Source organism: Narcine bancroftii, chromosome 13 (genome assembly GCF_036971445.1).
Source record: "Narcine bancroftii isolate sNarBan1 chromosome 13, sNarBan1.hap1, whole genome shotgun sequence".
In the NCBI taxonomy this organism is placed as follows: Eukaryota; Metazoa; Chordata; class Chondrichthyes; order Torpediniformes; family Narcinidae; genus Narcine; species Narcine bancroftii.
The window spans coordinates 75,194,353-75,207,861 of record NC_091481.1 but is presented as its reverse complement, the minus strand read 5'-3'; the positions used below and the strand labels follow the sequence as shown (position 1 = coordinate 75,207,861).

Genomic DNA, 13,509 nt, shown 5'->3' with positions numbered 1-13,509 from the left:
GTAGACCAGTGGTTCTCAAACGTTTTCTTTCCACTCACATACCACTTTAAGTAAACCCTATGTCATAGGTGCTCTGTGATTAGTAAGGTGGCATGTGAGTGAAAAAAAAGTTTGAGAACCAGTGTTTTAATTGTACCTCATTGACTCGTTATGTGCACGGTTTCATAACTTCAAAGGAAATGGGCCAATGACAATTTTTCTCAAGCAAAATATTTCAGTAACAATTGGATCAGGAGCAGTGGTTCTCAACCTTTTCTCCCCACTTACATACCACCTTAAATAATCCTTTACTTATCATAGATCACCAATGGCATACGGGTTACTTAAAGTGGATGTGATGTTATGAGTCCAGGGGACCCCAAAACCCGGCAGCAATAGATATGCACCATGACAAAGGGTCACCTAAACAAAAGTTGCTTTTAATTATCTTTGAACTAGAAAATAGAATCAAACTTTAACATCTCTATTGACTCACTTAACCTACTTAACCCCCTTCTAATGCTAAGCACACGTGTGTGTAATGTGTGTGTGTAAGTTCAGCAAAGTTCTTTGGTTCACAGTCCAATCTCACTGGTTGCAGGCAAAGCTTATATTATGCACAGAAGTTAACATTAATAAAGTTCACCAGGGTTTGGTGCTTAACAGGTAAATGGTTACCACTCAGAAGGGTTCTTGTTGGTTTTCAGAGAGAGAATTTTTGTTGTTCCAGGACATCCACAACTGATTCCTTTTTAATCAGCCACTCCAGTGTCTTGCTGACGAAACTTGCTCCCCTCAGAGTTCTCCAGATGATAACCTCTTTCTTTCAGGTCACCACAGAGTATTCTAAGGGAAACACCGGACAGCCAGTCCTCTCCTTTGACCAGGCCGTCTTCCAAAGCTTGCCACCTAGTCCCTCTGGAACCTGTGTCTGTGTCTCTCTTTTCTCTCTCTCACTCCCTCCAACTCTGAGAGCAGAGCCTGTTTTTTTTCCTGCTTTTGCCTGCCAAGATCACGTGACCTTCCAGACAGTAAATTCTCTTTTCCAGACAGAGCTGCTACTGCCTGTTGTTACATTTGTTGCCTTTTGCAAATGACCGTCCATCACGAGTCTCTTGCAAAAGCTCCTGCAAAAATTCTGTTTTAAAATGTTTGTGTGTGACCTGCTCTAACAAACCTTTCCCAATTTATCTCCCAAACACCTATATACTCTGTCACAATGAGTGGAAAGAAAAAGTTTGAAAACCACAGTTGTAGAGTGACCAGAGTCCCATGACTCAGAGTCCACTGTCCCCTGCCACCACCAATCTTTAGCTCTGAAAACTCGGGGTCACTGGCAAACTTGTAGCATCATACTCCAGTCTGCTGCAAACAATTAAACGTAACACAGACCAGCTTTCCTAGATTTGAGGTTTACGTGCATGGTTTTACAATCAGATATTAAAATTTAATTTAGAGATACACCCTTTCAGCCCACAAGCCCTTTACAGCATCAGGAAGTACTACAGCATTTTAAAGCCAAATCATTATTTTTTGGAATTTAATTTCTGTTGTGAATCAAGAAATACTTTAGCCAATACAGGGCGACATGGTTAGCAGAATGGTTAGCACTACACTGTTACACCACCTGCAACTAAAGTTCGAATCTGGCGCTGTCTGTAAGGAGTTTATACGTTCTCCCAGTATCTGCGTGGGTTTCCTCTGGGTGTTCCGGTAAACCCCCCCCCCCCCCCACATCAGAAAAACTATGCAAATACAAGTTCTCGTCTTGCCTAACACCTGCCCCAATTTTACCTGGAACTTGAGGGCACGAAGAAGCAACCAATCAGAAGACCAGCCTAGCTAAGGTAATACAGCAAGACAAGAAACTAACCGCCGGATGATCTTGACCAAGCGTTTTCTCCCGGATTGTCAGAGCGTCATTTAAAAGATTCGCTGCTTCTTTGTACTTGTTCTGATCCCTGTAAAATAGGGAAAAAAATATTTTAGCAAAGTTTCCAAAAGGCATTTTGAAGAAGCAGATGCTGCCACCATTGACGGACTCTCAAGCAGTTGGGAGAAGAAGAGAACCTGTATCAGTATAACTCTTCTAACGTGTAAAATATCCCAAAGGTCTTCGCCTGTCATTAATTTTGAAACAAAGCCACAGAAGTGAAAAGAACTTGGGTCAAAGAGGGAGATATGAAGGGACGGAGAGGTTTAGAGAGAGAGACAAATCCAGAAAGGACACCTGCAAATATCCTGCTTGAGATTTACTGAGTCAATCGGTAAAAACAGCTGTTGGGAATTGGAGGGAAGATGGTTCCTTCCAACATTATTTGCATTAACAACACCAAACTGTGAATAACTACTGAAATATCAGGGTTGTGGTTTTAGGCATAGCGTAAATGACAAAGTATTACTGGGTGCTGTAAAACTGAGATATTTGTTACCATCCAACAAGGAGATCTGATGCCTGGCTCAGTGTAACTCTATTCTCTTGTTTTTATGTGGGGTCCCTCTTTAGCAGCAATTACTGCTCCAAGCTTTGCCCCAGTCTCTGAACTGTACTATTGTTGGCGGGGTGGATGATGTGACAACGGAGACCCATCTTGTTTCCACCTGACACGTGTCATGCCAGTACAGTGGTCAGAAGTGGAAATTTTAGCCCATGGAAATCCTTATCTGTGAAACTCTGCTCGTTCCAAAAAACTCAGTCTGAGATCTCAATACTCTTTAAATTCTGACCTCTTACACAGTGCATTTCCACCACAGGCAGCTTGTGGTGTTTCCTGCTGCCTGAATACTAAGCTCTGGAGTTCTCTCCCTAAGTCTGCTTCTTCGTCCCCTAAAGTACCAGGGACAGATGGGGCAGGTGTTAGGCAAGACAATTACTTGTATTTGCATAGCTCTTTTAACATCTAAAATATTCCAAAGGTCTTCCCCGTCATTAATTTTGAACAAAGCCACAGAAGTGAACTTGGTCAAAGAGGGAGATATGAAGGGATGGAGAGGTTTAGAGAGAGACAAATCCAGGCTTATTCAGAACTCTCCTCTAAGTCTACTTCAGTGGCCAAGCTGTCACTTGTATTAAAAAGGCCTGATTCCAATTTTTGTTTCGTAATGGTCCTCAGGACATGTTGCTATGTTGAAGTTGTATGGCTCAAGGACAAAGGCCATTCTTGCTTTCAAACAATTGCAGAAGTCAATTCCAAGATTATTGTTCATCTATTTCTTGCTGCGAAACCACAGTACAACAGCTCTCAATAACAGCAGCAGTTTTGGAGAATGAAAATTCTTCCTCCATTTTCATTATCTGTAATTATTTATTCATTTGAAAGGTACATGCGTATAGAAGTAAAAGGTGCAGGGAAAGATAAACTCAGATTGGTGCATTTGAAACTATGAAAGTTGATCAGTGAACATCACTGTGCCTCATCAACTCCACTATAAAATTGGAAAAGATTTAACAAGTTTTTCACAGAAAGGGTAGATAACTCCCTCAAGTAATGAGACAATCCAGAGGCTCTCAACAACAGACACAACACAATGATTCTGGGACAACATGTTCCTGCAGAACATCTGGCAAACACTAAAGCCCTTGGGGGGAGTGGGGGCGGGGGGTGGCTGTGAAATAGCAAGGTGCTCCCTTGGTCCACTCTGAATATTGACACATCTCATGGAACATCAATACATCCAATGCATTAACAAAAATACTAACTTGTTCCTGGGTGGGATCTCCTGTCCCATCACTTCCAAACATTAACACTGATTTCACTAAATCGTTTCATTAAACTTTTACATCTCAACCATTAATTCAAAGATGGCCTATTAAAGAGAACTTAATACAATACCTTTCCCCATATCTGAAATGCTTGGGACTGGATGGTTTTTGGTTACTGGGTTTTTTTTTGGATATCGGAACAAAACTGGAAAAACCCAAAAACAGCACAGCAGCACTGCCGTCGCCAGTCCCCGACACCTCCCCACCTCTGCTGCCGATCTCCGACACTTAGCCATTGCCGTCGCCAGTCCCCGACACCTCCCCACCTCTGCTGCCGATCTCCGACACTTACCCACTGCCGTCGCCAGTCCCCGACACCTCCCCACCTCTGCTGCCGATCTCCGACATTTACCCACTGCCGTCGCCAGTCCCCGACACCTCCCTACCTCTGCTGCCGATCTCCGACACTTACCCACTGCCGTCGCCAGTCCCCGACACCTCTCCACTGCCACTGCTAATTCCCAACACCTCCCCAGCGCCGCCGCCGATCTCCGACACCTCCCCACCTGACTATGGTCCTGACTATGATCCCTGCTCCAGGAGCCCGAGATTCCCACTCCTGCCTGGGAGCCTGAGTTCTCTGGTCCTGCCTGGAGGCCACTCTTCTTGTTGATGCCAGGACAAAGGATTCTTCTGACCACTTGTGGCTGATAGACAGTGGTACACAGTTTATAAACCAAGTTCAGTGGAGAGTAAAGAAGAAACTGAAAGAGAGAGGGGAGGGAGTTCCCTGAAACCAGGACAATCGGCATTCTAATTTCTCCCTGTGCGCTGCCTGACCGGCCAATTTCCTCCAGTCACTCTTGGCTCAAGATTCCAGCCAGCTTCTCAGAGCTGACATCCAGGTGTTCAGCGTCTGCTTTCCCGGCTGGTTTTGAGCTCTGTTGTTACCAAACTGGCACCAAAACATCAGAGCCCCACATGGGTAAGTCGGGCGATAATTTTTTTTCAACTTGTAACATCATGTCGCCACCGCAAAAACGTTCAGTTCGTAACAGCCTGCTCACAAAGACATGGACTGGCTCACAAAATGGCTGATGAACGCAGTGACTGCACAGACCTGGGGGTAACACCAGCCATCATCCCAGGTGACCTCCCTCATGGCAGGAATGCTGACCAATCCCAGGCCAGCGCTCCAATGACGCAGGGACCTGACGTCAGCGCCTGGAGCCCATATAAACACAATGGGCAGTGCAATAAACTAGTCTCAATCTCAGGTGTTCTTCTCTACGCTCGTGTAGCCCAAACGCTACAGGTTAATGGATCTTTTCGGTATTCAGAAATTTGGGTAAGGAGAAACATACTGTAGAAGAGTTCTATGGCAAGGATGGTTTATAAACTGATTTGACTACACACAGGTAGGTGAAAGCTAACAGACAGCCAATACCTGTAGTTTTACCAATTTTGAAGTGATCAGCTGAGGTAAACACAGGGAAACAAATTAGTTAATACAGTGAAACCCCATTATAGCACGATCGTTGAGGTCCATAAAATCTCATCATGAAAAAAGCGGGGTTGTGCTAAATCAGGGTTTCACTGTATTTGCGATTTGCCTGATGTCCCCGCTCCTGCTGGCATCCCAACGTCCCCGCTCCTGCCAGGAGCCTGACACCCGAGTCCAATCACTCATCGCATTATATCCGAATTTGTGTTAAATCAGGGTGCGTAAAATCGGGGTTTCACTTAACACTGAATTTAATTGGCCCAAGCCTGATGGTTTCAAGACTTTCTATAGTACAGATTGTACCTCTCTAATCCGACGATCTATGGTACAGCGACTCCCGTGGTCGGGCACGTTTTGGATCTGCTGCCTTTAGTTTGTAGATCTGTCACCAGGGCGGCACTGTTAGCCACCCTACTATGCCAAAATCTGTTCGCACTGTAGCTGAGTGTTTTGGTAATACAGTTCCTGTTAATTTCTTACAGTCGGCTGTATTTTAGCCCTTCAGGATGTCATCCAAGAGATGAAGAGGTGCAGAAGATGGTGCTAGAGCTAATGAGTATTCCCTTAGGGGCCAATTTCTGTTTTCCAGCATTTTGTGTGGTCCGGCAATGGCCAAGTCCCAACGTCGCCAGATTAAAGAGGTACAACTTGTACTCTAGACAACAAAGATTCTGCTTCCTGAACACTTTGGGTGTATTTTATGGATTTGGCTGCTGATCATCAAAAATCACCCTAAAAAAATTTCTTAATATGTACCATTTTTTAAATATATCCTATTTTCGTGACTTCCTGTCATATTTTAAGTCTACTTCAAGCATACAAAACCATGAAGCACGATGTGTCATTGAAAATTCATTTTCTGCATTCGCACTTGGACTCCTTCCCCGCTGATCTTGGTGCCGTCGGTGACGAACACGGTGAAAGGTATCACCAGGTTATTGCGACCACGGAAAAGTGGTATCAGGACAACTGGAATCCGTCAGTGGTGCCCGACAATTGTTGGATACTGACACGAGAGGCATCAGATGCCAATTACAAACAGAAATCAGTCGCAAAAAATTTTTGGCCAGTTGAACTAACGCGATGAGTCAGCATCGTTATGCGATTAAACACGCTAAATTCAATAAAAGTTCATGTTTCTCCAACTTCCTACGTGATACAGCAAATCCGAAATTACCTTTGTGTTCAACTTAACAAACTGGCGCCAACAGAGCATCAGCGCCCCACATATCTATTGTAATCCCCAATTTCTTTTCAGGATGCAAACCCTTTGAAAAAATTTTGTTGTCCAGTGGTATCAGTGTTATTAACACACTTTACTGACAAAATGAATCCTACCTGTATACCAAGGCCAGAATATTTAGCATGGTCGCCACATCAGGATGGTTGTGGCCCGATGTTTTCTCCAGGTCCTCTAGAGCTTGCTTACATAGAGGGACAGCCACTTCATAGCGGCCCTGTGAAGCATACTGTATGACCAGATTGTGGAGAGTTCGCAGCCTTGCTGGGATCTCGTACCCTCCCTGCTGCGCTGCTACAGCTGCACTGCTGGGCGACTCATTCACTGCAAGGCACAGAGCAGCATGACAAATCAATTACTTCCAGGCTCCAGATCTTTTTTTTCTGCTGGGTAAACCTATTGCTTTAACTTATGCCAGCTGTGCCAGCAGGTGCTAAGTGCTCCAAAGGCAGGCACTTTCCATTTCTGCCCCACTAAGCTGACTCTTCATACCCTTCATGGCTGAGAAAAATACTCAGCTGTCCAAGAAAGGTATCTCACGGCCACCTTCTCTGGATTGCTCCTGTGCTGAAGGTACTTACTTTCTATATGGTATTTTTAGACCACTGAGATTCTGGCCAGGGCTACTTCGGTAAGCCTGAAAGTTGCTCGTATGGACTCGCATTTTGACCATGCCTGAGACTGTTCAAGGAAGATAGAAAATAAATAAACCTGATATTAAATGAGTGAGCCTTCCATAATCCTTCATCTCAGCAAAGCCAACCACATATTTAACAAGAACATGATAACTTTGTGTTTCATCCTTTTTTTGTTTCTATGAGATCTATGGATAAGACCACAAGTCATAGGAGCAGAAGTAGGTTATTCAGCCCCGCCATTCAATCATGAGCTGACCCATTTTTCCACATAGCCCTTCTGCCCGGCCTTCTCCCCATGACCTTTGATGCCCTGGCTAATGAAGAACCCATCAATCTCTGTCATAAATACACCCAATGAACTGGCCTCCACAACCTCCTGTGGCATCAACTTCCAGATTTACTAAAGAAATTCTTCAGCATCTCTGTTCTAAGCCGACACCCTATAATCCTGAAGATGTGCCCTGATCCTAGACTCTCCCACTATGGGAAACAACCTTTCTACATCATTCTGTCCATTCCTTTCCACATTCAAAATGTTTTAATGAAATCCCCCCATTCACCTAAATCCCAATGAGTACAAGCCAAGAACTCTCAAATGCTCCTCATATGATTAACCCATTCATTTCTGGAATCATCTTCATGAATTGCTTCTAAACCTGCTCCAACATCATCACATCCTTCCATAAATTTTTTAAAATTTAGACATACAGCTCGGTAACGGGCCATTTCAGCCCACGAGTCTGTGCCATTGAGTCCCTCACTAGTCTGTGGCCGTGGTCGCTGTCCTGCAGGGTTGTCTCCTCTGCTTCTCCTTCTCTATGGAGGGTGTTCTCCCCATTACTGATGCCCTGTGCCAGTCCACTGCTACCCATAATCTGCAACCTCTTGTGGCTGCTGCCAAGCACAGGCACCTCCATCTTGAGCACAGACCTGCGGTACCAGAATTTTAGTTTAAAAACACCATCGGGTCCTTTAACAGGTCGTTTAACACCCTTACGGAGCCAGCAGGTTTAGGACCAGGCGGTTGAGCCTTTTGGAGCAGCGCTGTGTTTGAGCTCTCTGCTCTCCCACATCCACACGAGTGGCAAGCATCCCCATATTTTTTCGCTGAAACTATTCAGTTTTCAGAGCTCCTTCTCCCTTGAAATATTAACTGAATTAAACTTGCCTTCCCTGATACCCTTCAACATCTGCCACATTGCTAATGCCATCCACATGAAGACTGATGCAAAATATTCATTTAATTCCTCTGCCATCGCCTTGTCTCCCATAATTATTTCTCCAGCATCAATTTCTAATGTTCCTATATCTACTCTCACCTCTCTTTTACTCTTTATATACTTGAAGTTTTTTTTCACCCTCTTTAATATTATTTGCAAGCCTAGTTTCTTATTTCTTATCTCTCATTTTGAGATTCTTTAATCACCTGAAGTTTTTAAAAACTTCCTAATCTTCTCACAAATTTTTGCTTCCTTGTATGCCCTCTTTTGGTTTTATGTTGGCTTGATTTCCCTTCTCAGCCACAGTTGTGACATTTCCTCTTTTTTGGTATGTAGTATTTATCCTGCATCTTCCTCATTTCTTGCAGAAACTCTGGTGTCTTCTCTACTAGTTTCCTTTCCAATCTACTTTTGCCAGTTCCTCTCTCACGCCACGGTAATTCCCTTTACTCCACTGAAATACCGACACATTAGACTTTAGTTTCTCCTTGTTAAATCTCAAATTGAACTCAATCATCACTGCCCCCAAATTGTTCCTTTTCTCTAAGCTCTCTAATCACCTCTGATGCATTACACAGCACCCACAATATAAAATGAGATGATTAAATATCTCTACAATTTATAAGAGAGCAGGAACTTCTCTTTTTTTCAGAACCTTTCCAAGAAATGGTTTCTTGCCTTCTTAACGGACTGTGTCATCTGAATGAATTCTACCTGATTTGACTATAGGACTAATTTCAGATGCTCGCAGTACCAAAATGGCGGCACTGCTGGAGCTGCTGTCACGGCAGTGATGCCGCTGGTGTGGACCCGCAATGAAGTTGCGCACTCCCATGGTGTCTAACCGTCCAGTCTGACATCCATCAGCTCCGCACAGGCTTTGAACAGCCTGTAAATGGAGCTAACGGTGGTGTTACTTTAAAAAATATGGCAAACTCAGGGTCTGTGCCCATGATCCACAGCAGCCACGAGGGGTTACAGTCTCCGTGGAAGTGGAGGACTGGTGCAGGACACCAGTCCATGGGGAGACCACCTCCCGTTTGAGAAGGAGAAGCAGAGGAGATGACCTATGGGATGGTGACCATGGCGCCGGTCCAATGAGGGGCTCTGTGGTTGAAGAAACACACGGGCAGCAGGCTGCTGGTGACTTGAGGAGAGGAATCCATGCAGGCTGTGGGCTGATGGCGTCCACTGTCAGTGGATTCACATTGGCTGCTGACTGTTGGAGACTGGCTGAAGGGATAGCAGGTGTCGGAACTGGGATGTTAGAGGGTGCCGAGGGTGCGGAAGGGTTCCTGGTCATGTCAGAGGTTCAGCCTTGGAACTCAGGTTGCTGATGGTATCGACTACACTTGGTGTGAGTGCAGAAACTGCAGAATGCTGGAGGGGAATCCATGGACACTCGGTAACTCTGGGGGAACTGTAAGAGGTACTTCAGGCAATTTCTGCCGAAGTGGCTCTGTCTGCCTTATGACAGATGAAAACGAATTCCGTATAATATTGGACTGTTTTTATTACATGACAATAAATTGAATTTTGAAAAATCACCTTCCATTTCCAGGAAACTGTACGTGATTTTAAGGCAGCAGGAGTCGAAGTGTGAAGCAGAAACCTTTCAAATCAGGTATGTAGCAAGGTGCTCAAGTTACTGGATTGGACCTTAGAAGTCCTGACTAATCAAATTCATTGCAACTGAAGCCTAAATCAGACTGTTGGAAAACCTTTGCTAGTTCACAAAATTTTTTCTGGAAGGGAATCAATTGTATTTACTTGGTCTGGTCGAAATGCGAGTCCATACGAGCAACTTTCAGGCTTACAGAAGTAGCCCTGGCCAGAATCTCAGTGGTCTAAAAACACCATATACAAAGTAAGTACCTTTCACACAGGCTACAACTCACCATCTAATTCTCCATGAGGGAAGGGCAATAAATGAGTGCATTTTCAATGATGCCCAAACCCTCTGAATGAATTTTTTAAAATGCTAAATGTTAATGAATTCAAAAAGAAACATTGGTTCTCTTAACTCTTGGAAAATACGTACACTGACTCCGTTCATCCTGGTTCGGGAAAAGATCATCCAGTGGTGCTTTTGATAACAAAATGTCTTTGTCTTCCTGTAAGAATACGAAAGGAAATTAGGATGGAAAAGGACTTGAGATCAGATATGCATCACAATTTAGAAACTGACTGTTAAGATGGTGCTAGAGAGGGGTGACATTTTGTGAACTGTTTCCAGCAGACTTTAGGACATAGTTGCAGAAATAGGCTATTCAGCCCATCAAGTCTGCCCTGCCATTTTATCATGAGCTGATTAATTTTCCCACACAGCCCCACTTCCCAGCCCTCTCCCCATAATCTTTGATGCCCTGGCTAATGAAGAACCCATCAATTTCTGTCATAAATACATCCAATGACTTGGCCTTCTCAACCGGCTATGGCATCAACTTCCAGATTTACCACACTCTGGCTAAAAAAGTTCTTCAGCATCTCTGTTCTAAGCCGATACCCTTCAATCCTGAAGTTGTGCCCTGATCCTAGATTCCCCCGCTATGGGAAACAACATTCTGACAATTCCTTTCCACATTCAAAATGTTTCAATCAGATCCCCTTCATTCTCCTAAATTCCAATGAGTACAGGCCAAGAGCTCCTCATATGATAACCTTTCATTCCCAAAATCATCCTTGTGAACCTCCTTTGAACCCTCTCCAATATTAGCACATCTTTTCTTAAATGAGGGGGCAAAAAGTGCTCACAATACTCCAAGTGAGGTCTCCCCAGAGCTTTACAAACCCTCAACATCACATCACTTCTCCTCAGAGACTCTACTATCCTATCTCTCCATTCCAACATTTCCAAGAATGTTGCACAGTAACTGCATTTTGTCTTGGGGTTTTACTGCTGTGCTACATGTAGGTTGATGAGTTTGACTGCTTGTAAAACAAATAGTCTCAGCACAGGTGACCATAAACTTGAACTCGAAGTGCACTGGAAACTTCAGCAACCACAAAAAGAACAGCAGCCAACAGGATTGCATGGATGTTGTGGGAGGATGGGATCAGAGGGTGGCTGTGGAAGCAGGAAACCTGAACCTTTGTGCGTGGAGGCAAGAAAACTGGGAGAAGTTGGGATGCGGATCGACAACTGTGTGGTCAAAACGGAGTTAGAGTGGGAATAGGTCGCAGGATTTCAGAGCGTTGTTACCCAATCCACGGCTGAAGTCAGGTTGTCTCTTAAGAGGCTGGTGGTGAAGTTGTCCTCACTGGGACTCTGGACTTCCTAATGGAAAGACCACGGTCTTTTTGAGTCGGTAGCAGAACCTCGAGCAACTTCATGCTGAACATTGGGGCACCTCAAGGCAGTGCACTCAGCCTGTTCCTGTTCACACTACTGACCCTGATTCCAGCTCCAACAGAGTTATCAGGTTTGCAGTTGACACAACAGTTGTCGGCCTCATTAGCAAAAACGATGAGTCGCACAACAGAGAAGAGGTGGAAAATCTTGTAATATGGTGTGAGTATAACAACTTGAATCTCAGCATGGACAAGACAAAAGAGATGATCGTGGACATCAGGAAGACCAGGAATAACCAGCCTTCACTAAACATCAATAATCCAGTAATGGAAGTTGTAGAGAGCACCAGGTTCCTTATAGCTCACTTAACGAGTGACCTATCATGGACACACATCTCCTCACTTGTCAGGAAGGTGCAACAGCGACTGCAGTTCCTGAGAAGACTGAAGGGGGCAAGGCTACTGGCCACCATCATGTCAACCTTCTACAGGAGCCCTATTGAGAGCTTCCACTACAGAATGGTACAGTTGATGGAGAAAACTGGATCGGAGATTAATCCATAGGAGCATGAGGGCAAAGAGAATCTCTGGAGTCTCTCTCCCTCCCCCCCCCCCCCCCCAACGTGATCTACCAGGACCATTGCCTGAAGAAGGTGCACAAAATTGTCGAGGACCCCAGAGCATCTTTCGGCTACTCCCATCAGGAAAGAGATATAAGGGTGTCAGAGCCAGCACCACCAAGCTGAGGAACAACTTCCTGCGGGCAGTGAGAATGCTGAACGACCAAAGGAACTGTACATCTGAGGCTCTAATATTTACTAAACAATATTTATTTTTTAATAAATGTCACTTTGTCCTGCATATGTATTGTTTGTACGTGTGTTATGACTGGTTGTGTGTCTGTACGTTTTGCATTGTGGACTGGAGATCGCTGTTTCGTTGGGTTATACTTGTGCAATCTGATGATAATAAACTTCAATTCTCCACAAACTAATTGAACGTGTATCACTGTTTGACCACATTGCTGGGTTGTTATGTATGTGCCCCCATTCCAAGTGGGTGATTTTTGCCTCAGGAAATCATGGAAGAACACAACGGACAAGGCTGGAGGGGGACAGGTAATGCCCACTGAAAGCTACCAGCTTGCAGGGGTTCCAGAGTAGAGCAGCAAGCTCTCCCAACCTGAGCATGACAAGAGACTTAAGATAATATTGAAATCTTAAGTGAGCAGGGACCATGGACTAACCTTTTGGACTGTGGACTGTGATTATAAAGTTTAGATTTCTGTTAAGAACTCTGTGCAACTTGTGGTACAGCTGAATGGAGAATCACAAATGGCAATGAGGAAGCATATAGCTGGGAGATAGATCAGCTCATTGAATGGTGTAACAACAACAACCTTGTGCTCATTGTCAGCAAAACCAAAGAGATAATTGTGGACTTCAAGGTGAAGTCAGGGGAACACGACCCAGTCCTCATCAAGGGCTCAGTAGTGGAGAGGGTCAAGAACTTCAAATTCCTGGGTGCCAACATCTTCGAAAATCTGTCCTGGAGCCTCCACAATGGTGCATTCACAAAGAAGGCTCGCCAGCGGCTGTACTTTGACTGAGGCAGTTCAATGTGTCAAAGACTCTCATAAGCTTCTACAGGTGTACCGTGGAGAGCATTCTGGCTGGTTGCATCATTGCCTGGTATGGAGGTGCCAACTCTCAGGACAAGAATAAACTCCAGAGGGTTGTTCACTCAGCCTGCGACATCACAGGCACCAGACTTCACTCCATCAAGGACATCGACATGTGTCTTATAAAAAGCAGCCTCTATCCTCAAAGGCCCCCACTACCCAGGCCGTGCCCTTTTCACTCTACTACCATTGGGGAAAAAGGTACAGGAGCCTAAAGTCGAGCACTCAGCAGCACAAGGACAGCTTCTTCCCT

At 44.7% G+C, this 13,509-nt stretch overlaps 1 protein-coding gene across 6 annotated transcripts in view; it reads right to left on the bottom strand.

The window, feature by feature from the left end:
- Window positions 1–13,509, bottom strand: part of klc3 (kinesin light chain 3) — a 107,400-nt gene that overhangs the window by 49,050 nt on the left and 44,841 nt on the right. For all 6 annotated transcript variants that reach the window (XM_069909419.1, XM_069909418.1, XM_069909421.1 and 3 more), the window contains 3 exons: window positions 10,326–10,398; window positions 6,525–6,750; window positions 1,853–1,940 (listed from right to left, as the gene is read on the bottom strand). In XM_069909419.1, the coding sequence (XP_069765520.1) occupies window positions 1,853–1,940; window positions 6,525–6,750; window positions 10,326–10,398 (387 nt within the window). The remainder of the gene's footprint in view (window positions 1–1,852; window positions 1,941–6,524; window positions 6,751–10,325; window positions 10,399–13,509) is intronic.